Source organism: Lepidochelys kempii, chromosome 8 (assembly GCF_965140265.1).
Source record: "Lepidochelys kempii isolate rLepKem1 chromosome 8, rLepKem1.hap2, whole genome shotgun sequence".
Classification (NCBI taxonomy): domain Eukaryota; kingdom Metazoa; phylum Chordata; order Testudines; family Cheloniidae; genus Lepidochelys; species Lepidochelys kempii.
In genome coordinates, this window is record NC_133263.1 from 79,345,722 (window position 1) to 79,369,124 (window position 23,403).

Sequence of the window (23,403 nt, forward strand, 5' to 3'; positions counted from 1 at the left end):
GCACCAGAAACTTCCAGAAAATAAGACTCATCAACAATTTTCTTTATGAATTAAATATTTTGTTTTAAAACGATCCTTCAAAAAAAGTCTAAAAAGCAGCTCTGTTTTGAAAGTTATTTTCAAAAGGTATAAATGGCTCGGGTGGAACGATCAGAGTGGGACTATGCCAATGATACCTTCAGTTCAGAATAAAAAGTCAACAGCATCGGAAAAAAATTGTTTGAGTAACTTGATAAAAAGTTGATAACTCAACAAAATTCACCCCGGCAGTGCCCACCAGTTAATAATTCTTCTTCTATAAAAGCTGCATGTTCCCCTGAGGGCTTCTTTCACCTTCATCATGAGGAGAATCATACTGGCACTGATGTTCACTTTTGTGGGTAAGCTCCTTTTTTCTAATAATACTTGGCAGGGATGTTCAGAGGGGGCCTGAAGAGATTAGGCACCCAAATCTCATTGACTTTCACGTGAGATGGAGCTGAACTCCCTTAGGCACTTTTTAAAGCCCTAGTCACAAGCTTTATCGGAGTTTTATGGATAAGTCAGTATATTAAATGTGAAGTGAAAATAGTTGTTTTCAGTGTCTCACATATCCATTTGATTTCTTTCCCCCCAGGGAGTCAGAAATATGACATTGGTAAGTCTACTGCTCATTTTAAATTAATGGACCTAACTCTGCCATCATATATACTGGTACATCTCCCACTAACGTCTCCTGTTTTTCTGGGGGTAGAATTGGGCATGTGACTTTTTGTTGTGATGATGATGATGATGAACTATAGTGTCACAAAAATGTTGGCATAAGTAGATATTTCAACTACTTTTTTTTATTAGCACCTGGTTTCAGCAACAGCAAGACCTACTTGTACAGCTATGAAGGCCTCATTCTGCATGGTCTGCAAGAGAGAGGGTTGGCAAGAGCTGGGCTAAGGCTGACATGCAAAGTAGAGATCAGTGGATTGTCACACAACTATCACATGCTGAAGGTAAATGACAGTGTATATGAAGGAAAGCAAGCAAGCAAAGGAAGATGCAGTAAATAGTAATGGAAGTTATAGTAATACATCCAGGCCTGTGTAATGGACTGGCAGCCAGAGAACAACCACATTCGAATCCTAGGACCCTGTAACTCCATAACCAGTCAGTTAAGGATTTCCCCCGGCATGGGGGAATCCCCAGGTAGTGCAGAGTCAGTGTGTTGAGCTGTACCCCCCTCCCAGTTCCAAGTGTAGGTGCTCAGCCAAGGAGGTGGCTGGGGAAAGAGGGCACGACTGAGGATTCTAGTGCTGCTGCTGTCTTCGGCTGATGCAAGGCAGAGCTGTTGCAGGCTGTTTCAAATTAGAGCAGCGCTAAGGCTGCTCTTAGTTGTGTTAGGAGCTGACTGGTCTCTGGGTGGCCCCAGGATGTGGTGGTGAAGGCGGTATAAAGCCTTCTTGGCCCCCCCACCAGGGTTTCGTACTGAGCCAGACCTAAGACCTGGCCTCATAGCTGATCGTGTATGTTGCTGAATGCCCTGTCTCCTGATGGTTTTGCTGGAAGCGGAGGAGTTCAGAGCACTCAGCACTCCACAGCAGTAGGCACCCAGAAAGTTTTGGAGAACTCAGATTGTGTATGGAAAATTACAGATCAGGGGTAGATCCTACTACCACAGAGGTCAATGGCAAAATTCCCACTGATTTCAAAGGAAGCAGGAGCAGGCACCAGCTCTATAGATGTTTTTCAAAACAAAGTTACATAAGTTGTTTGAAGGCTGTATTCACATAATTACCCTGAATGCTCGAAAAATACCAGAGGCATTTGTTAAAACAACTGTCTATGCAAATACTTTATCAGACAAACAGGACGTTTTAAAAAGAAAGTTAATAAAAATTCAAGAATAAAATAACCCCATTTTGTCATATCTTTTCCATAGCTTGAGAAAAGCTGAATGCTGTAGATAAAATGTCATGCCTGGTGTTATTTCCTGTTTCCTCGATCTGTTTTTTCAATATTGTTTAGCTTTAATTTTTATTCAGAACTGGAGAATTACAACAATAATATAATATAGGAGTGTTCCTATTCATTAGAAAAAAATACATTCAACAATTTAAAACGTGGCAAGAGAAAAGGGGTCTAAGCATCTAAACAAATGGAAATAAGAGACAAATGTGGGGGAATATTTTATATATATATAAAAACACTGCCAGAATTTGGCCCAGAAGCTATTTTTCTTTGTTACATTTACTGTAACAAATGGATTTGTGCCACACCAACATAATTTATTATGTACCTCACCCTACGATAGGATAATGATAACACAATGAAAGATCTGAATGGAAATAATGTAATATCTGTTAGAAATATTTATTTACTTTGCTAAATTCTGATCACAGTTATATTGGAGAAACCCTTCTGAACTCTAAGAGGTTTCAGAGTAGCGGCCATGTTAGTCTGTATCTGCAAAAAGAAAAGGAGGACTTGTGGCACCTTAGAGACTAAATAAATTTGTTAGTGTCTAAGGTGCCACAAGTACTCTTTTTTTTTTAACTCTAAGAGTCTCACTGGTGTAAAAGAAACCAAAAATTGACCCTAAATGTCTATTGATTCTGTAGCTCTGTCTTTACATTACTGAGGGCAACATGCAGGGATTCTGAATTACAGAATACTGACATAGATTAAAATGACAAAGGGGCAATCCACACTTAGCAGCAGTCACTAAACAAGGCTTCGAATAAAATTAGAATTATATATAGGAGATGTCTTGTTTTTACATCCCCCTTCCCCTCACGTCTCTACATTACAAGCAAGTACTTGTAAAATTAAACACCTTTTATAGGCTGCTAGCACTATAATTGGTTGACACCTCCAGAGGGAAGGGCATAATATCTGTGTTGGTAGGAACCAGAGATCCTTCCTCCTCCCCTATTAAAAACAATGGTCCTCTTATTCTCCTAACCAATGATGTTTTTGTGCAGCATAGTGGCTAGCAGCCGTAATTCTAAACATTTGTATATGGAGGCACACATAAGCAGTGTTTCGGCTGCGCTTCCCAGAACACTTTGTGTGAAAGCTGTCTGAAGCTTTGGGGATAGGGAAGGTATTTCCCTCCCCAGCAGATAGTCTGTGTAATCAGGGTTTTCACTCTCCACTTGAACATTCAAATGGTACTACCAGGTTTGTGGGACTAATGAAGGTTGCATGATTTGTTTTATTCTCTGTCAGAACTTTGGGTGGGCAGAAATCCTTTGTGGAAATTGTGTCTTGACAGCCTCATCCCAGACCCAAGTATAGGAAAGGAAAGGAGATAATTTTATGCAATGTTTAGACAAGTGGCTTCATGATGGAGCTCAGATTCTTCTCTTGGGGAAATATTTTTAACTGACAAAAATTTTGACAGGTGTGTTTTCTGAATTTTGTTCTCAGATCCTATCTCCACAGTTGGACGAATACAATGGAATCTGGCCCAGAGATCCATTCACTCGATCTTCCAAACTCATCCTGACAATTGCATCATGTCTCACCCAACTCTTTAAGTTTGAATACAACAGAGGGCAGTTTGGGAACATTTATGCCCCCAAAGATACTCCTGTCACATGTGTTAACCTAGTGAGAGGGATTCTGAACATGTTGCAGATAACTGTCAAAAAGTCACAGAACGCATATGACTTGCAAGAGGTTTGTTTTTCCTTTCTAATTCTACTCTGCCATAAGAACAAACATTCGTTTTTTATTATAAAGTTATTTTGATTCAGATACAGTTTCCAGGAAGGTTACTGTTCACCTGCTCCTTGTCCTGGAATGAAAGTCTGTTTCAAATGAGAAATGCAATTAAGCTCTATCACTCTCTATAGGCCGGGATTGGAGGTGTCTGCCATACAAGGTACATTATCCAGGAAGACAGGAAGAGTAACCGAGTCACAGTATTCAAAACCAAAGACCTCAACAACTGCCAGGATAAAGTGGAGAAGAACATTGGAATGGCTTACATCCGCTCTTGTGCTACCTGCCCACTGGTATGGAACATATAGACATATAATGCCAAATTAACTGCAGGTGTATACACATATTGCTGAGCTGATTTAAACAGAGATGGAGTATACTCATTTCAATGGTGAATTTGGCTCATTCATGATAAATCTGGAGTTAAACAATGGTCTGTTCTCATTTACTATGGGAGTTCTTTGCCCTTTTAGAAAGAAAAGATCATAAAAGGAACAGCTGCATTCACCTACAAAATGAAATACACAGATGCTGGCACCCTGATCACACAAGCTGTGTTGCAGCAGGTCTATCAGATTTCCCCTTTCAGTGAACCTGCTGGTGTTGCTGTCATGGAGGCAAGGTAGGCCTCAGCCATTACACTGTAAATGAGTATAATGATCAGACCAGGGAGAATACCTTTAAAATACATTCACCAAGACTTTGGGAATAAAACAAAAATTGCTGCAGCTGGATGGTTCTTTTGTTAGTTTTTGGCATTCAGAGGAGTAATCCGGTCCTATGTGTCTCTGCCTGTATCTAAGTTTCTTCATTGTAATTAATGCAGCCCAAATTGCTGTACGTGGCATTTCACTTTTGCATAGGGTGCATCTCACGTGCATGTAAACTGAAATATTTGAGAAATGTAAATATCAATAAGATGCTGTTAATACTAGCTTCTCCTCAGTTTACTTTGTTAAAATGATAGAGAAGCTGTGAGATTTAAATATAAACTTTTTACTGTAAAAATGTTCACGTTGTTGCAAGTTTCATAGGTGCTCATATTTTACACTTGATATTTTTAGCCAGAGATCTCCATGTGTTTACAAACTTCAGTTAAGTCTCCCAACACCCTGATGGTTTATATAAATAACCAACATGGAGTGACTTGTTAATATTGTTACTGAACAGTTTGTGAACAATCTGCAAATGTAAAATGATAACCTCAAGAAATTTTTCAGGATTTTGAATAATGAATAAATTTGAGAATTTTCTGACCCATTTGCCGACAGTGTGAAGTTATTGTTGGGAATCTTTCATTCAGCTATAATATCCACTGGATTTAGCTTAGACAAATGGAGCACCCAAAGTAAAAATGTTATGGCTACATTTCACTCTTTTCCTTGCAGACAAGAACTTACTTTGAATGATGTTAGAAACAGTCAAGCAAGTACATCAGAAATTCAGTTGCAAAACTATGGAAGTCTTCGTTACCATTTTGCAGGAGAACTACTCCAGATGCCAATTCATCTAATAAAGACGAAAAATCCTGAATCACAGGTATAAGATACTTAATATTTTAGGCTCTTTCATTATTTATAAAGCTAGTGGAAGATCAGGAAATTATTTCAGACACTTAACGATATCTTGTAATCCCTTCTGCCTTCTGTTTTTTTTATCAGATAGTAGAAATACTACAGCAATTAATTCAGCATGATCAACAAGGGTACAATAGAGAAGCTCCAGCCAAATTCTTAGAACTTATCCAGCTTTGTCGTGTGGCAACCCCTGAAAACCTTGAGTCTCTTTGGAAACAATTTGCTGATAAACCTCAATATCGGTAATTGACTGTATCACTCTCAATCAACAGTTCTGAATAGAGAAATTCTGACAATGAAAATAATAGATGCCTCCTCTTGTTTACAGGCATTGGTTATTGAGCGCAATCTGTGCAGCAGGAACTACAGAGACATTCATGTTCCTTAAGCAAAAAATTCATAATGAGGACATGAGCTATTTGGAATCAGCTCTGACTATCGCTCTCGCCTTCCATTTATCCAAAGCTGATGACCACACTTTACAAGCTGTAGCAGTGAGTACAGTACATAGGATCATTCCTCATTCTGTTGTCTTGTAATTCTTCTACAAGAGAGACAGTGTGTGTGTGTGTGTGTGTGTGTGTGTGGGCGGTAATATCTTTTACTGAACTATCTTCTGTTGGTGAAAGAGACAAGCTTTCGAACTTCACAGAGCTGCTCTTCAGGTGTGGGACAGGTACTCAGGGCAAGTCTACACTTGAAATGCTGCGCTGGCATATGAGCCACATGAGTGCAGCTGCACTGCTGTAGTGCTTTGATGAAGACGCTCTTCGCTGATGGGCGAGAGCTCTCCCGTTGGCGGAGTTAATCCCCCACGAGAGGGGGTAGCTATGTCGGCAGGAAAAGCCCCCCCGCCGACATAGCACTGTCTATGCTGGCATTTAGGTTGGTATAACTACATCACTCAGGAATGGGGATTTTTCACATCCCTGAGAGGTGTAGTTGCACCGAAGGAATGCTGCAGTGTAGATCTGCCCTTATTGTCATGCGAAACACAGGGTGGAACAGATTGTTTACCGGAAGTAGTTACATTCTAAGAGACTATTCAAAGTGAAGTGTCCAGTTAACATCACTGCAGCCATAGGATAGAAAAGTGGGAGGGTAGTGGGTTACAGATTGTGGCAATAAGCCATAAATCCAGTGTCTTTATGACAACATGATTTTTAGTGTGTAGCAATGTTATGAATTTAAGCTCCCAGACTCATCTTTTGAAGGTGTTGTGCAGGTTTCCTTTGAGGACGAGAACCGCGGGGTCAGATATGGAGTGATCATTTTGTGAAAAGTGTTCACTCATGTCTGATATGGTGTTTTTACCTTTTAACATTTTTCTGTTTGAGTTCATTTGAGAATGTAGTGATTGTCTAGTTTCACCCACATAGTTGTACTGGGGCATTTAGTGCATTGGATGAGATACACCACATGTTGTGACAGGCATGTGTAAGACCCATTGATCTTGAAAGGTGAGTTGTGGTTTTTTTTTTATCATTATAGTAGTGGAGATACATCTGCAGGTTTTGCATCTGTTATGGCAGGGTCTGGTGCCACTTTGAGTTGGTAGGACCTGGTATGTGTGGAGCTTGCTTCTGGTGATGAGCCTGGAGAGACTGGGCAGCTGTTTGAAGGCCAGAAGAGGGGGCTTAGGAAAGATTTCTTTCTAGATGTGGTCCCCATCGAGTCTGGATTGTAATTGTTGAATGATACCCTGTATGGACTCCAGTACGGGGTGGCAGGAAACAACTAGGTGTGCGCAGTCAAAGCGGGTGTTTTTTCTGTATTGAAGCAGATTCTCTTGGTGTATTTGGGTGGCCTGTTCCATGATTTGATCTACTTCTCTGGGGGAGTGTCCTTGTTTGGTGAAGGCGGTTTTAAGTGGGTTAAGGTGTACATCTTGGACTTTCCCCTTAGAGCATAATCTGTGGTATCTGAGTCCCTGGCTGTGGATAACAGATTTCTTGGTGTGTTTGGGGTGGTTACTGGATCTGTGAATATAGGTGTGGTGATCCATGGGTTTCTTGTATATAGTTGTCTATAGGGTTCCATTGTTGAAGCTGATCGCAGTGTCCAGGATATTGGCATGTGGTGTAGTGTCCATGTGTTGGGTCCTCCTTCTACTAGCAGACCCCAATCCACTTTTATTAGTGAATTTACACAATGATATGTGGTGGATGTGACATATTTCCTTTTTAAAGCAGTTCACTGTAAAGTTCAGGGTCATTAGAAAAATGTTGATATTTTGATGAATTTTTTCAATCATTGAAAATTTTTAAGCACCTTGGATATTTGATGATAGCTGGCCAACCACCCTCCCCCCCCCATCTATGAAAATTTTCATCATTTTTTTCTGCCAGAAATAGAAATTTGGACAATTTAGACCCACTCTGATCATTAATATGTGAGGGAAATTAGTTACCGTCAGTAATATCACAACAACTTCACATACTGGTCATATGTCTGAATTTGTTACAAGTCTGGTTTCATTTTACTGAAAATACCTAGGAAAATTCAAGATAGTTTCTGATTTGTTCTAATAGGTAAGGTGAACATTCAACTAAATATGACTTTTACTGGATACCAATATTAAGATGTGCTGCTTCTTACTTCTGCAGGATCTAGTGACCAGCTTCCGAATTCAGAGAGCTCCTATGCTTCGCAAGCTTGCTTACCTGGCATATGGTTCCATGATAAACAGATATTGTTCTGTATCATCATCTTGTCCTAATAGAATTCTTCAGGTGAGTGGGTTTTATTTCAGATTTTTTAATACCTGAAGAAATTTCAGAAACTGCTTCTAGTTTAGTTCCCACCTAATTGTGTGTAAATCAGGTCAATAGAAGTTTAAATTCCATCATTTGCAGCTGTGATCAACTGCAAAATTGCAAACAAAATTAGAAGGTGAGTGGAAGCTCTTTGAAAAACCTTAACTGTTCAGAATTTTGAATGCAAGCAGTGATAGTCCATAAGAAAAATGGATTCTGTAAACAAGTTGAAATTGAATTTACAATGAGTGGCAACTTGTCAGATTATAATAAGAGTACTAGGTATATAGTACATGCTACTTTACATTGGTAACATTACTCCTCAATACCACTATAAATGAAGCTCCAGACATATCCCAAGTCATGGCTCCTAAAATGATCATCTTAAGAAGAAACTTCATGATTGTACACTGTCCCAGGTCTTCTCTGATCATTGTCTTCAGTCTATGGAGGTCTATTCCTATGTTCAGAAGTACCAGAGTACTGAGATGGTCTGTTGACATCAGAATGTGTTTAAACCTTGAAAACCAGCACAATAGGGTTAAACAAAGGAAAGCCTGTATAAAAGTAATCTGTCCTTGTCATATGGGTAAATCCTACCCAATGAATCTGGGAAGCAGAAAACATTCAGATGAAGTTATGAGAATATCGGGGAACACATTTAGCAGCACCTAATGGACTCTAATAGAGATTGCTAGGGGTGTTGCCAATACTGAATTTGGTGCCTGTTTTATGGTGCTCGAGAAGCTGCAATAGAATCATTGAGAGAGTCACCCTCTCTGTGAATTCCCCCAGGGCTCAGGGGCCAGGCTGGACTGTGGAGGTGCAGTTTGCAACTCCCTGGGCGGGTGAACAGGAATGAACAGGTATAACGCAGGGAAAGTTACACTAGTCTAAGTCAGTGAGTACTACTTCCTCTTCTCTGTATTTGGCACTATGGTAATGGGAGCCTGGGAATGAAATGTGCAAGGTTCAGCTCAAAGAAGAGAGCAAGGTCTTGGAGCAAAAGGCTTTTTATTCCCTGTGGGCAAGGATGGCAGTGTGTACATGCGAGATTATTATCTGAATTAACAAAGCTACACATTCTTGCTTTGTTTGCAGCCCCTCCATGACCTTGCAGCTGAGGCAGTCAGCAAGAACCATGAAGATGACATGGCCTTGGCTCTGAAAGCCATTGGCAATGCAGGAGAACCAGCCAGTATCAAGCGCATCCTGAAGTTCTTGCCAATATTTTCACCTGCCGCGATGGCTTTTCCAGTTAGAATTTATATTGATGCTGTTTTGGCCTTGAGAAAAATAGCCAGGAAAGACCCATCAAAAGTAAGTGAAACTATTGTTTAAACAAACTCATTGGACATAAAGAATACAGAATGTAATGCTGGTCATGTCCGTGACACACTTTTTGTGCAGTCAGTATGTAATATCAGATACCCAAGGCCAGATTCTCAGCTAGGATAAGTCAGCATAGCTCCATTGACTTCAGTGAAACTAAACTGATTTACCCCAACTGAGGATTTGGTTCGCATTGTTTAATGTCGTATCTCTTAGACCTGTCATGCTTTTTATGTACACAATTAAAGACTGCTCCCTCTGACCTTGGTCTCACTGAAATCAAGAAGAGTTTGGCCATTGATTGCAGTGGAAGTAAGTTTGAGCCCAAAATAATTTGCAATGGAGGTTCACAGTAGTAGAATCAGTGGTACAATATACCATATTGTGGCTGTATGAGACTTTAAAATTAAGACAAGAAATATTGTCTTACTCTAATTCAGAAGAGTAAAATACTGTTACATCATTTTAGCATGGCTCATGACATGGGTTTTCAAAAATGGTTCCATTCACCAGGTTTGTTGATTGTTTTGTCTCTAGCACTGCTACGGAATGCACTAGGGGCAGATTCCCAGCTGGTGTAAAGTAATATAGGCCCACTGACACCAATCGGCATATCTATAGCAATTTATACAGCTGAGGATCTGCCCTTAGCTCTTCACATATATATGGCTGGACATAGATAATAGATTAATGCATAAACTGAAAGTTGATCAATGTGAGGATATATAAAAAATCAAATAAAATTGTATAATCAGTATTACAGGCATTCCTGATTGTGTGGTTGCTGTCCACGCAAAGCTCACACTGACATCAGTAGGAATTTTAAGTAAAAAAGGACTGTGGGATCTCATTCTAAAAAGTAAAACTATAAAAATGTAATAAGTATAGGCACTTTCTTGTTTTTTAGGATTCTTTATCAGAATTATAAACTGCAGATGAAAAAGAATTCTGTTTCCTATACCATATGTTGAGATCTTTTATTAACTTAAATAATACAGGGGAGAAAGAGAGTGTGTGTTAATCCACTGTCTATTTGTCTGTCTGTGCGTTTATACCATGCTTATTACTGTAGTATCTGACTGACTACAATCTATGTATGGAAGTTGCACTGACAACAAGTAATGTAAGCAATGGTGAATACAAATTACTTTGATCCTTCCCTATTGCACACAATATACTCTCCCTGATATCAGTGGGAATTAGGTCATTGTAAGCTGCAAGACTGGGCATATTATTATTGGCAGTTCCCCCCCAACTTCTGTTCATTGTGCCCCAACAATACCTATCTTTGTGCATCAGCGCCTACGTTGCACAGACGGCCATACTTTCAGTTTTATTCTCCCCTCAATATATGTGGGTGACTCACCAGTGCAAACTGAAGTCTTTTAAAGGGAGAATACACCCTAAGAAGTTATTAGGACCTGGAAATGTATTTTTTTGTTGTTTTTTGTTTTGTTTTTCCCCTTCAGGTACAGGAAATTCTTCTCCAGATCTTTGTGGACCGTTCACTCACTCCTACTGTCCGAATGATGGCTTGTGTTGTCATCTTTGAAACTAAGCCTGCTCTTCCTCTCGTAACAACTATGGCCAATGCTCTGCTAAAGGAGAGCAGTTTGCAGGTTGCCAGTTTCACATATTCCCATATGAAGGTTTTGGCAATAAGCAGGATCCCACAGCTCTTTAATGTGTGAGTAAAAAGAGAAGTAAAACTTTCCATTGTAAGTAGTGATTTTCATTACAATTTTCTAAGTATAAATGCAAAGTGAATTCAGTTACTATGGAGCATTATCTCCATTTTATTTAGATCTGCTGCTTGCAACATTGCCCTTAAACTACTGAGCCCAAGACTTGACAGGCTGAGCTATCGTTACAGCAAGGTTATTCACGTTGGCGGCTATTACCGTGAGTACCAGATATGCTGTGGAACTGCTTTGGCTAATATTATATCCTTAGAAAATTCCCATAGAAAAGCCATGAAATGCCATGAATTTCAACTGAAATCCTGCCATTGGCAGTGGGATTTGTCCATTCCTGGAGCAGGAAAAACACATAGACCTCTTAAACTGCAGATGTCTCAGGATCTATGGAGAATACTATGGATCGCTAGCATTCAGCTATGGACTGAGGTATTTGTGTAGACACCCAGTATTCCTCAGACCTGCCGCCTCACCTCCCAGAATGGACATGATCCCAAATTCTCCCCTCAGAGAGACTTTGCATGTGAAGATTGGGCAACACATAGAAATCAATGCTGACAGACTCATTTACATGATTACACACAGAAGGTGACTATACCTTATGTGCACAAGATATCATTGGACACCATAATGAAAACCAAACCTCTGCTGTATTTTGATTTCTACTATAGCAGAATATAGAGCTGGTGCAATTGGAAGAATCTATCTCATGAACAGTCCAAGCAGTATGTTGCCATCTGCAATAATCATGAAACTGAGAGGATACTATGCAAATACCGCAACTGATTTTGTCGAGGTAAATATTACATTTAGATCAACAATCAAACCTATACAAATATTTCTCATGGAAGCCTTCTGGATGGACTGCAGCATTTAACCACAGCCCTGAATAGGGGTTGGTGCAGATGGAAGGCTTGGGGAGGGAGTCTGATTGCAGTTGTTCTTGGCCCTCTTGACCTATAGACTCTGATGAGAGAGGCTGTGAAAGCATTCAGCGTGGAAATAAAATGTAACAAAAGTAAACGAAATCTCAGAAGGCTCATCTAATATCTGTCTGTAAACCTGAACCATAACTGCCTAACATATATGTGTGTAAACATTATACTAGGGATTTCCCGCTACTCTTTGAGCCACATCCACTACTGGATACACAGCAGCAATTTTATTGACTTTAATGGAGTCATGATGGCTCATGACAATGGTTAAATCTGACCCTCCATATTTTCTCTCTCCATCATTACTAGTTTTCTCATGGCTTTCACCTAGTAAAAACCAATGTTTGATACTTCTCCCACGCTCTGTATTTTAACTGTGTCATATTCTGGTCTGCCTAATTTTATTTGTTTTGCATAGGTAGCTCTCCAGTCACAAGGCCTAACAGAGCTCGTCAGGAAACAGAACATCCCCTTTGCTGAATATGACACATACAAAAAATTGAAGGTGCTTGAGAAAACGGTATGTGTATTCATTCTTCACGTCTGTTTGAAAAATATTACTGGAATTCTTGGTACTGCATTTCTTACCCAGCCAAAACTCCCACAGCAGTGTCAGTGAGTGAAGAGTACAGGAGAAAGCCCCAAATGACATATCTAGCCATACACTGCAAGCTTTTAGGGATAGGCACCATCTTTTCACTGTATATATGTCAGTGCCTAGCACAAGGGTGCCCTTATCCCTGATTGGGGCCAGTACAGATGATGATGATAGTAATAATTAATACAAACATTAAAGTGCGTGTTAAAATACAGTATATCAATTTTCTTTAAAAATATGATTGCTGTATAGGATTTTTTTCTTTATTAGCGCTTTCTTGGGTGTAGCCCACTGTTTACAATGGTCTTTACCCAGGTACTAAATGGGCAAGTTCACACTGAGGTCAATGGTAGTTTTGCCTGAATAAGCCTAGATAGCATCCTCAGGATTTGACCCAGTATTTGTTAATACAGTCCTATATATAAAGCAACATTTTTTCTCTAGGTTCTGGGATGGAAGGAACTGCCTCCTGAAAATCCGCTCATATCAGCCTATGTAAAAGTATTTGGCCATGAGCTTGCCTTTGCTGACGTCAACAAGGAGCTCATTCAACAGACAGTGAAGGTATTGATTGCCCCTATCTTTCTGTTTTGTCTGAGGGGCTTCATAGTTTCCTTCCGCTCCTCTGCTCCCTCAACTTAACCTTCTGGATCTTTGTCCCTTTGCAGGCTCTGACTGAATCATCAGATAGGCACATGTTAGTGAAGAAAGTGATCAATCAAATCCAAAGAGGCATTGCAGGACAATGGACACAGGCGATATTGGCAGGAGAAGTTCGGCACATTGTCCCTACCTGTGTTGGCCTGCCACTGGAATTCAGTTTATATAGTACTGGTCTGATACACGCTACAGCCAGTGGTGAGTTTTGAAAAGCATCATTTAATGGTTTCACCTCAACACGTAGGGATTTCAGAGTTCTAATCCCTGCTCTAACATTAAATCCCTCTGTAGTATTGGCAAGTCGCCTACCTTCTGTCTCGAGTTCCTGATTTCTAATATGGAGGTAGTAATACATAACTACATCATACTTGGTGTGAGAATTAATTAGCTGGGAATAAATACTGCCCTTGGATACAGATGTGTAACTCCTGATTCATTTCAGTAGGCACTACAAGGGTAAAACTGGGCCCTTAATTCTGTAAGTGTTTTGAAGATGAAAAGGTGCTCCCTATGTGCTAATTATTATTATTTTAACAAAACTGTCAATTTGGAACCCTTAATATATTGTTTTGCCATTGCTATAATTCTTTTCTATCTCTTTACAGTTGGTGTAAATATGTCCCCCTCTTTATCTGGCACTTTTAAACCTTTGCAGTTCTTTGATGCCAATGTGCAACTTCATGCTGATATCAACCCAAGGTGAGGAAAACTAGGATATATATGTATATAAATATGATGGTATGGTATAACTTTATTGGCAGAGATTTAGGATAGCTGAATTATTTACAAGGGTGAAGCCACGTGTAAATTATATAGGTCAATCCAAACAGGTGCTGTTAAACCTTTTATTCCACACTACATCATCATGCTCTGTATTTGCCACATACATTACAGAGCATTTAAAAAAATATCCTGGAATTATGTTTTTTTGTGCCTACACTGCTGGGTGACTTAGTCATCATTAATCCAGGCCTCAGAGCAAACCATATAAATACAGTATCTCTAAACAAGACATAAAAAAGCTTTTCTATACCTAAAAAATGCCATGATTGTAAAGTATGTTATCGCAGACCTTGCTGTGCTATCAGTGTGTGCTGGATCCAAAGTGGGAAGCTGGGATTCTACCATGTCTCATAAAGCTTCTATTTCTACCCCTTCAGGGATGAGTGATATCAGATGTAAAGTCATGACATTTTACATATAAAAAAGCTGCTACTGATGCAGCACTAAATATGGTCATCCTGGGCCTCAGGCTAGTGTAATTTTGCCGGGGCTGGCTGGGGGAAGAAGAAGAAATATTTTTGAAGCTAGTTGGTTTTTTAAAAATAGCAGGTGTTTGAAAGAGCTCAGAGTTTTCTAATATTAGAATAAGAACTGGGGTGATGGATTAGAACTGAAGAGGGCAGGTGAGGAGGTCTAATGGTCCATGTTAAATTCATTTATCACATGACTCTGCAATTCGTCATCTGGATCTCACCTCCTAATATATGATATATCTCTTTATCTGTCAATAGATTGACCTTTTTCCTTTTACAGCAACAAACTCTCATTTCCAAAAAGAGATATTTATATAAAGGGAATTCTACATTTCAAAGTGTGCTTGCTAAGTATATATTTATCGATTTATATGGTTAGGCATGTTTATATTTTCCCTCTCTTTCAGCGTATACATGCATACAGTGGCAATGATGGGAATCAATACACAGTACTTTCAGAGTGGTCTTGAATTTCATGCCAAGTTCCGTGCCAACATCCCAATGAAATTTTATGCCAGAATAAACATCAAAGATAATAGTTTGAAGTTTGAAACAACTCCGTGTCACCAGGAAACTGAGCTAGTGACTGCAAGGTACAGCAGTTATATTTAGTTTGTTTAGTTTTAACTCTTCTGTACAATTGATGGTGAATTACTTATTATAAAATGATAAAGACACAGCTTTTTGCTAAGACTTTCCTGTAGTAGGATAGTTATAGAATGCTAAATATTTTCTTTTGCTCACTGTGTTCAGGATGTATTTTTTTGTATTCAACTTTACCGGCAATTTCAGTCCTCTGTCATTTAATGGTCCTCATCCTGAAGTCCTGACTCAGGCAATGAAGCCATTGAGGGCTTTGCCTGAGTACTCAGAGTAAGAACTACAGAATCAGGCCCAGTGCACTTCTGGTGGTTAAATACAAGTGAACTTGTAGCGTAATTGCCATTATTGCACTTCTAAATGCCCCTGCCTTTATAATCCTTTGTTTGGCTCATACAGAGCTCAACTACTCTAACGTTTTATTTAGTTAATAATTGTTCTGCGGTCATGCTGTTAGCATCTAGAACTATGAAACCAATTAAATTGAACTGTCCCCATTAAGCAACATACTGTATCAACTCTAATTAACCATAAATAGTCCACTGCAGAGCTGTTGTTCAGAACATGATGTGTCTTGAACTATACTCAGCAGGGCAGTAAATTTAAGTTCTGGAGGACTAGTTGAGAGAAGGAGTTCCATAGGTGGGACCTTAGACTGCCAGTGCCCTATCTCCAATCCTTCAGTCATCACAGCTACAGAATGTCTTCAAAACACATTAGTTCATCTCAGCAGTTTTGGTGGGACTTAGGGAGAGAGAGAGTCTCTAAAAGAGCTAGATCTAAAATCATGAAGGGCTTTGCAGTATAGAACCAACACCTTAGATTTCAACCAGAAGCAGATGGGGAGCCAGTGCAGTATATGGACAACAGCTGTAGTGTGCATTTCACTAAGTAGATGAAGGGCAGCATCAAGGGCAGCTTCAAGTAGAGTGCATTGCAGTTGTCCAATCTGGACATGACAAAGGCAGTATCTGTGGCAAAGTCATCAAGGAGAAGTCATAGATTACCCTTATTATCCACAGATAAAACAAAGTACTCTGAGCCACTATGGTTACATGGGAATCCAACAGCAACAGAGAGCCCCCAACAACCCCGAGATTGTGAACGTCTTTTGAAAGGGATGTGTAGACTCCACCAACAAACAGAGCAGTCAAAACCCTTGTTATTTCTTCAGATTGCTTTCTTCTGCCAAGCATCACCTCTATCTCTTCTGGATTAAAAATAGCAGGCCTGTGAAAAATCAGAATAGAATAAAATACATTATTGATAGAGCCATTTACAAGTAGTGTATCATGCCTATCCCCACAGGACTAAACTTTATGCTATTTCAAGAAATGTGGAAGAGATAACTTCAGCAAAGAGATTGTTAGTTCTACCAGAAGAAGCTGTATCGGATATCTCCGAGCAACGTTTTAAATCGGCAGAAAGGACTTCAAGAAATGGTGCCACAACGGTAATTAACACTCCTGTATTTGTATATTATAGATAGATAATGGATGGATGGATAGATAATAGATGGTCTAGGTGGATAGATAGATAGATAGATAGATAGATAGATAGATAGATAGATAGATAATGGATCTGATTTTCAGAAGTGTTGAGCTCCCATAACTCCCATTGAAGTCAATGGGACTTAGGTGTTCAGACCATTTGAAATAGTCTTCATATACATCGCTGCAGTAGAATTTAATCGGCCAAGTGATGGAATTCTTACTCTTCGTCTGCTCATTCCTCTTTTCTGTGCAGAGCAGACCCTAAGTGTACAGATCTGGCTGTTTCTTCACAGTAGGAGGGATCATCCATAACCATGGGGCTCTCTTCCTCTTCCCAGTACCCCATAGAGAGGCTTCCGTGGGCCATCAGATCCACATGGAAGGTGTAGGCCTCAGGCAGGATGGAGAGGGCAGGGAACAGGATGTGCATTTTGCTTCCCAAGCCCTGTGGGAATCAGTGCAAATGGTAACACAGCCCCAGGCTCTGCTTTGCTAAGTGCCCTTCGTACTTGGGAATCCCCTTTAAGCGGGGGGCCAGCTGCTGCTTGGGAGTCCTGCACCAGTTTTTGAGTCACTTTTGCTCCCTCTCCAATTCCCCTTAAACTTGCCATGTTTCTGTTTAATGCAGCAAAGAACAGCTTTTGACGGGATGTCCGAGACATATTCCTATGGCTCAGAAGAGGAATTTTACCACAGAGCTGGAGGAAGATCTTATGCACTAGTCTTTTGTAGCAAATTACATAGTTTGGGTTGCCAAACCTGTCTTAACCTTCAGTTACGAGATGCTGCTTTCTTAAAAGATACATTTCTACACAGATTGGTTGGAGAGGGTGAAATCAAATTAGTTTTAAAACCAGGTATCGTATTATGCACAAAATTTTCCGTTTCTCCACATCAGTACAACTAAAGCAGTATGCATTAAAACTTAATGCATGTGTCTGCTGTTTAGTCCGTACAGATACTGCTATTGACAAAATACAGCTGGAGATTCAGGCAGGATCCAGAGCAGCTTTCAGAATAATCCAGCTGGTAACCCTAGTGTCAGAGGAGGATGATGATTCAATTCCAGATGACGTGGTTCAAACAAAACTGAAGAAGATCCTAGGAATTGAAAGTATATTTAAGGTAACTGACTTGGTTTGAAATGAAAGATAATTGAACAACAACAAAAAATGCCATTCAACAAAACAAAATAAATGGTCCTACAAAATTAGAGGGAAATCTGCAGGAAAAAAACAGAGTTTGATTTAGTTAGAACTGTAAATATTTTCTGAGGAGTAAAAAAGTATATGCTGAAGGGACAGTGCGAGGTAGTTTAGACTTGTTAAACTAAAAAGGAAGGAAAGAAGAGTTAAAAGCCTAATCAAATCAGACCTATTCAGTATCTTATTATTACATTTCAAATAAAGAAGTTGTTTGTTGTTTGTTTTTTGGCTTTCAGCAAGAAGGTTGGTGGTGATTTGAGTCTAACGTAGTGAATGCCAGTGAAAATGAGGTAGGATCAGAAGAGATTAAAATAGGGAAAGAACAAGTTAAAAATTACTTGGACAAATTAGATGTCTTCAAGTCACCAGGGCCTGATGAAATGCATCCTTGAATACTCAAGGAGTTGACTGAGGAGATATCTGAGCCATTAGCGATTATCTGTGAGAAGTCATGGAAGACAGGAGAGATTCCAGAAAACTGGAAAAGGGCAAATATAGTGCCCATCTATAAAAAGGGAAATAAGGACAACCCGGGGAATTACAGACCAGTCATCTTAACTTCTGTACCCGAAAAGATAATGGAACAAATAATTAAGCAATTAATTTGCAAAAATCTAGAGGATAATAAGGTGATAGGTAACAGTCAGCATGGATTTGTAAAAAACAAATCTTGTCAAACCAACCTGATAGCTTTCTTTGACAGGGTAACAAGCCTTGTGGATGGGGGGATATGGTAGATGCGGTATAACTTGACTTTAGTAAAGCTTTTGATACTGTCTCACATGACCATCTTATAAACAAACTAAGGAAATGCAATCTAGATTGAGCTACTATAAGGTGGGTGCAAAACTGGTTGGAAAACTGTTCCCAAAGAGTAGTTATCAGTGGTTCACAGTCAGGCTGGAAGGGCATAATGAGTGGGATCCCGCAGGGATCAGTTCTGGGTCTGGTTCTGTTCAATATCTTCATCAGTGATTTAGATAATGGCATACAGAGTACACTTATAAAGTTTGCAGATGATAACAAGCTGGGCGGGATTGCAAGTGCTTTGGAAAATAGGATTGAAATTCAAAATGATCTGGACAAACTGGAGAAATGGTCTGAAGTAAATAGGATGAAATTCAGTAAGGACAAATGCAAAGTACTCCTTTTAGGAAAGAACAATCAGTTGCACACACATAAAATGGGAAATGACTGCCTAGGCAGGAGTACTGTGGAAAGGGATCTGGAGGTCATAGTGGACCACAAGCTAAATATGACTCAACAGTGTAACGCTGTTGCAAAAAAAGTGAACGTCATTATGGGATGTATCAGCAGGAGTGTTGTAAGCAAGACAAAAGAAGTAATGCTTCAGCTCTACTCCACTCTGAGTAGGCCTCAGTTCTGGGTGCCACATCTCAGGAAGATGTGGACAAATTGGAGAGAGTCCAGAGAGAAGCAACAAAAATGATTAAAGGTCTATAAAATATGACCTATGAGGAAAGACTGAAAAAAATGGGTTTGTTTAGTCTGGAAAAAAGAAGATTGAGAGGGGACGTGATAACAGTTTTCAAGTATGTAAAAGGTTGTTACAAGGTGGAGGAAGATATTTTTTTTTCCTCTTAACCTCTGGTGATAGGACAAGAAGCAATGGGCTTAAATTGCAGCAAGGGAGATTTAGGTGGGACTTTAGGAAAAAATTCCTAACTGTCAAGGTGGTTAAGCACTGGAATAAATTGCTGAGGGAAGTTGTGGAATCTCCATCATTGGAGATTTTTAAGAGCAGGTTAGACAAACACCTGTCAGGGATGGTCTAGATAATACTTAGTCCCACCTTGAGTGCAGGGGACTGGACTAGATGACCTCTCAAGGTCCCTTCCAGTTCTATGATTCTATACTTTGAAACATTCCCTCTCAGTATTTACAACGCAAACATTGCAGCATTGTGCTAGTATATGATGAGATACAGAATGTGAACTTGACTGTGCTACAAAGGAGGATGAGAGCCAAGGAAGCAGTGTGGAGATCTTGGGCCTCCAAAAAGCTTCTCCTGTGTCCTGTGGATATCCTGCATCTGAAAGGCTAGGTTTATGGGACAAAGTGCCCTGTTCGTCAAGAGGCAGGGCTAACCCTGCCAAATGATTTGGAGGAAGAATCACAAAATCTCCTGTCCCTTGGATGGATATTTCCAACATAGGGGAATAGGAGGCCTGAATGTTTTACTCATGACACATGATATATAATTCCCAAAGCAATGAAGCTATTATTCCTGGAAAGTCAAGAACATGCAAGTGGCTTTAAATTCAATAACATTGCACTGAATATGATGGGAAAATGAATTTTTAAAAATCTGCCTCACTAACTGTTACAATTCTTCAAAGTAACATTTGATTGGACTTGCAGGCTGCAAACAGAAGTGCGCATCAGCACCTTAAGAAGCAGGCTGCCAAGAAAGATAAAGTCAAAATTGCAGAAATTCGCACAGATCCAGCTGCTAAATATCAATCCAGCTCATCCTCATCATTGTCCTCATCATCATCTTCCTCCTCCTCCTCCTCTTCTGTTGGTGACAAATACAGGAATACAGACATGAAAGACAAAACATGGCAACCTAGACAAAGGGAAGGAAGCAGCAGCAGGAGCAGTGACAGTAGTAACAGCAGAAGCTGCAGTAGCGGTGAAGAGGATCATGCTGCAAACAAGGAACAGCAAGGGAAAAGTGACAAACCAGTGAGGAGCTGTAGCAGCAGCAGTAACAGCGAGTATTCCAAACAGCAGGTAACTCATTCGGACTCTTAAGTCTGTATGAATTTTACTTCTGGTAATAGTTACGTTACTTTATGCACTTTGTTATAATAAATCAGGAAATTATGCATTATGAATTAATTATATAGGGACCAATTCGGCCCCGTCACAGGAGTAACTTCACTGAATTGAATGAGAGTTACACTCACATAATTGAGGGCAGAATTAGACCTAGAGAGACCAGTGGCATTAGTAGAATTTACTCTTACTTCCCAGTTTATACAAGAGAGTTTATACAGAGAGTGAGGCTGGAAATTAGAAGCATATGGAGCACTGGGCAAAGTAATAAAAATATATTGTACAGTATTGCTTTCTGCCATTATGGTGATAGATTAGGTGACCTAATATAGATCTCTTCCATCTCTAACTTCTGAGATTCTCTGAGTCACTCAGATTTGAGTGTTGCGTATATTTTATTACTGAAATTATTACCTAATATTTTGCCATCTTTTGTGCTGCACCTTTTGGAGCAGTAACCCAAAGCAGCTTTTATGGGAGTCAACACTGCCACGGATTTCCATCTATTGTAAAATTCTGATACTAGTAAAGAAAAGATTAGTGAGTTATTATATTAAATAATATAATTAAATAATATATAAATTATTATAACTCTCTTTCTTGCTACTATAGAAGTACTGTGCCTTGGGTTGTCATTGAATAGCTCTTACTACTATGTCCAATAAAGGTGGTTTAACGGAACCTAAGAGATATGCTTGCACATGATGCATAGTGCATTACTAAGTGAGTAGTCCCATTGAAATAAATGGGACCACTTGTGAAGTGCTACTCAACATGTATAAAAGTATCTGAATCAGGCCTATAGCAATTTCTGGTTTGTGTTGTCAGCAGATTGCATCCTGTACTGCTTAGGTCCTGATTCTGCTGACCTGATGCATGTGTAGTAGAACCTTTCTCTGCAGGTAGTTCCATTCATCTCAAGAAGGCCATGGGTAAAATTTTCAACAGCACCTAAGTGATTTAGGAACCAAAGTCCTATCTTCAAAAGTGACATAGACATTTAGGAACCTTTATTCCACTGAAAGTTAATGGGACTTGGGGACGTTTGAAAATTTTACTCTATGTGCATAGTCAGGTATTACACAATGTAAGAATGACAGACAGAATCTGGACCTTAATGAATATAATGTTTTCTCTGTGCAGTGTAAATATGCTGAACAGATCTGTTTGTTGACATAAATTATTATGGTTTTAAAAGTTAAAATGTATTTGTTTAAGAAGGCAGTTATTTTATTAACTAAATTTCAGTTTGGTACAATGAAAGAATCTGATCCTGTGCTGTTTGATTTCATTATGAGTTTTGAATGAATAAAGAATGCAGGCTCAATCCCAAATCTTGTTCATCTAAAAGATCTGTTCTTTGTCAGGTCACATTTCTATTCCATGTTTCCTTCTGTTAGACTGAAATTGTTCTTGTAAAAGATTTTTTCCATTATTGTTTTACTTGTTTAGGGTTTGATCCTGCTCCCCTAGAAGTCAATGGCAAAACTCCCAATGACTTCAATGGGCTGGATCACATGCTTAAAGGATTTCCCTGTATTTCTGGATAGGATTCTGCCGAATACTGCACATAGCATGTTTTTTTTAATAGAGACCATTCCTTTAACAAATATTAATTCATGTGACATGCAGTGTAGTACTTTACTTTACTTTTAAAAATGATCCAACTGACTTTTTCTCCTGTGACTTTAGCCTAAATTCTTGGGAGACAGTAAACCTCCGATACTGGCTGTTATTCTTCGTGCTATTCGAAATGACAGAAAGCTGGCAGGCTTCCAGCTTGTGTTGTACACAGACTTACACTCCACAACACCCAGGATACAAGTGTTTGTGTCAAACATCTCAGAATCAAGTATATGGAAACTCTGCGCTGATGCTTCAATAGTAAATTCTTACAAAGCAGTGGTAAGGTTCAAACATAATCTGACCAACGGTAAATGTTTTATATTGATATTACTATGTTTTTATATTTTAAATTGAAAATAAAAGTAATTATTCCTCTCTCTTAGGGTTATCTAAAATGGGGCCAGGATTGCCAGGACTACAGGATTGCTGGAAAAGTTGTAACTGGCCAATTTGCTGATTACCCAGCCACACAGATCAAGCTAGAGTGGCCTAAAGTTCCTTCAAGAATCAAAACAGCTGCAAGATGGTGAGACTTGACGCATCATTTTTTGAAATCTAAATTCTTTACTTATTTTACAACATAATCAAACTTGGAGAATGCATATTCAGCAATGAGCGTTCAACCATTACAGGCGCAATCCTGCAGTTCCCACGCAGGCAAAACTCCTGAATGTGGAAATTTTTGAAGGATCAGACCACACATTGGTCTCTCCTATTTTATTTAGTCTCCAATTCACTTTTTTTCATGTAATCCTTAGCATGAGTCTCTCTTAGAGCAGCACAATAGGTCCATTTGAAACACAAAGTTCATTAAATACTGATTAGAGTACATTAATGTGGCAGGTTTCAGAGTGGTAGCTGTGTTAGTCTGTATCAGCAAAAAAACCGAGGAGTACTTGTGGCACCTTAGAGACTAACAAATTTATTTGGGCGTAAGCTTTCGTGGGCTGAAACCCACTACATGAAAAGATGGGTGTTGCCATACCAACCGTAATGAGACCAATTAATTAAGGTGGGCTATTATCAGTTTTTCAATTCTGCAGTTTCTTGAGAAACTGCAGAATTGGAATTAATTTGCAAACTGGACACCATAAAATTAGGCTTGAATAAAGACTGGGAGTGGATGGGTCATTACACAAAGTAAAACTATTTCCCCATGCTAATTTT

The 23,403-nt window shown here is 39.4% G+C and overlaps 1 protein-coding gene across 1 annotated transcript in view; it reads left to right on the forward strand.

Moving 5' to 3' along the window:
- The first annotated feature begins 340 nt into the window (after positions 1 to 340).
- Positions 341 to 23,403, forward strand: part of LOC140916629 (vitellogenin-2-like) — a 33,362-nt gene continuing 10,299 nt past the window's right edge. Inside the window, exons 1-25 of the mRNA XM_073358302.1 lie at positions 341 to 380; positions 617 to 637; positions 835 to 986; positions 3,403 to 3,654; positions 3,831 to 3,992; positions 4,173 to 4,321; positions 5,088 to 5,238; positions 5,361 to 5,518; positions 5,605 to 5,770; positions 7,883 to 8,008; positions 9,134 to 9,352; positions 10,834 to 11,051; positions 11,169 to 11,266; positions 11,733 to 11,857; positions 12,415 to 12,516; positions 13,039 to 13,158; positions 13,263 to 13,452; positions 13,860 to 13,953; positions 14,918 to 15,103; positions 16,419 to 16,563; positions 17,232 to 17,460; positions 17,553 to 17,728; positions 20,191 to 20,565; positions 22,303 to 22,515; positions 22,620 to 22,762. Coding sequence (XP_073214403.1) covers positions 341 to 380; positions 617 to 637; positions 835 to 986; positions 3,403 to 3,654; positions 3,831 to 3,992; positions 4,173 to 4,321; positions 5,088 to 5,238; positions 5,361 to 5,518; positions 5,605 to 5,770; positions 7,883 to 8,008; positions 9,134 to 9,352; positions 10,834 to 11,051; positions 11,169 to 11,266; positions 11,733 to 11,857; positions 12,415 to 12,516; positions 13,039 to 13,158; positions 13,263 to 13,452; positions 13,860 to 13,953; positions 14,918 to 15,103; positions 16,419 to 16,563; positions 17,232 to 17,460; positions 17,553 to 17,728; positions 20,191 to 20,565; positions 22,303 to 22,515; positions 22,620 to 22,762 — 4,010 coding nt within the window. The remainder of the gene's footprint in view (positions 381 to 616; positions 638 to 834; positions 987 to 3,402; positions 3,655 to 3,830; positions 3,993 to 4,172; positions 4,322 to 5,087; positions 5,239 to 5,360; positions 5,519 to 5,604; positions 5,771 to 7,882; positions 8,009 to 9,133; positions 9,353 to 10,833; positions 11,052 to 11,168; positions 11,267 to 11,732; positions 11,858 to 12,414; positions 12,517 to 13,038; positions 13,159 to 13,262; positions 13,453 to 13,859; positions 13,954 to 14,917; positions 15,104 to 16,418; positions 16,564 to 17,231; positions 17,461 to 17,552; positions 17,729 to 20,190; positions 20,566 to 22,302; positions 22,516 to 22,619; positions 22,763 to 23,403) is intronic.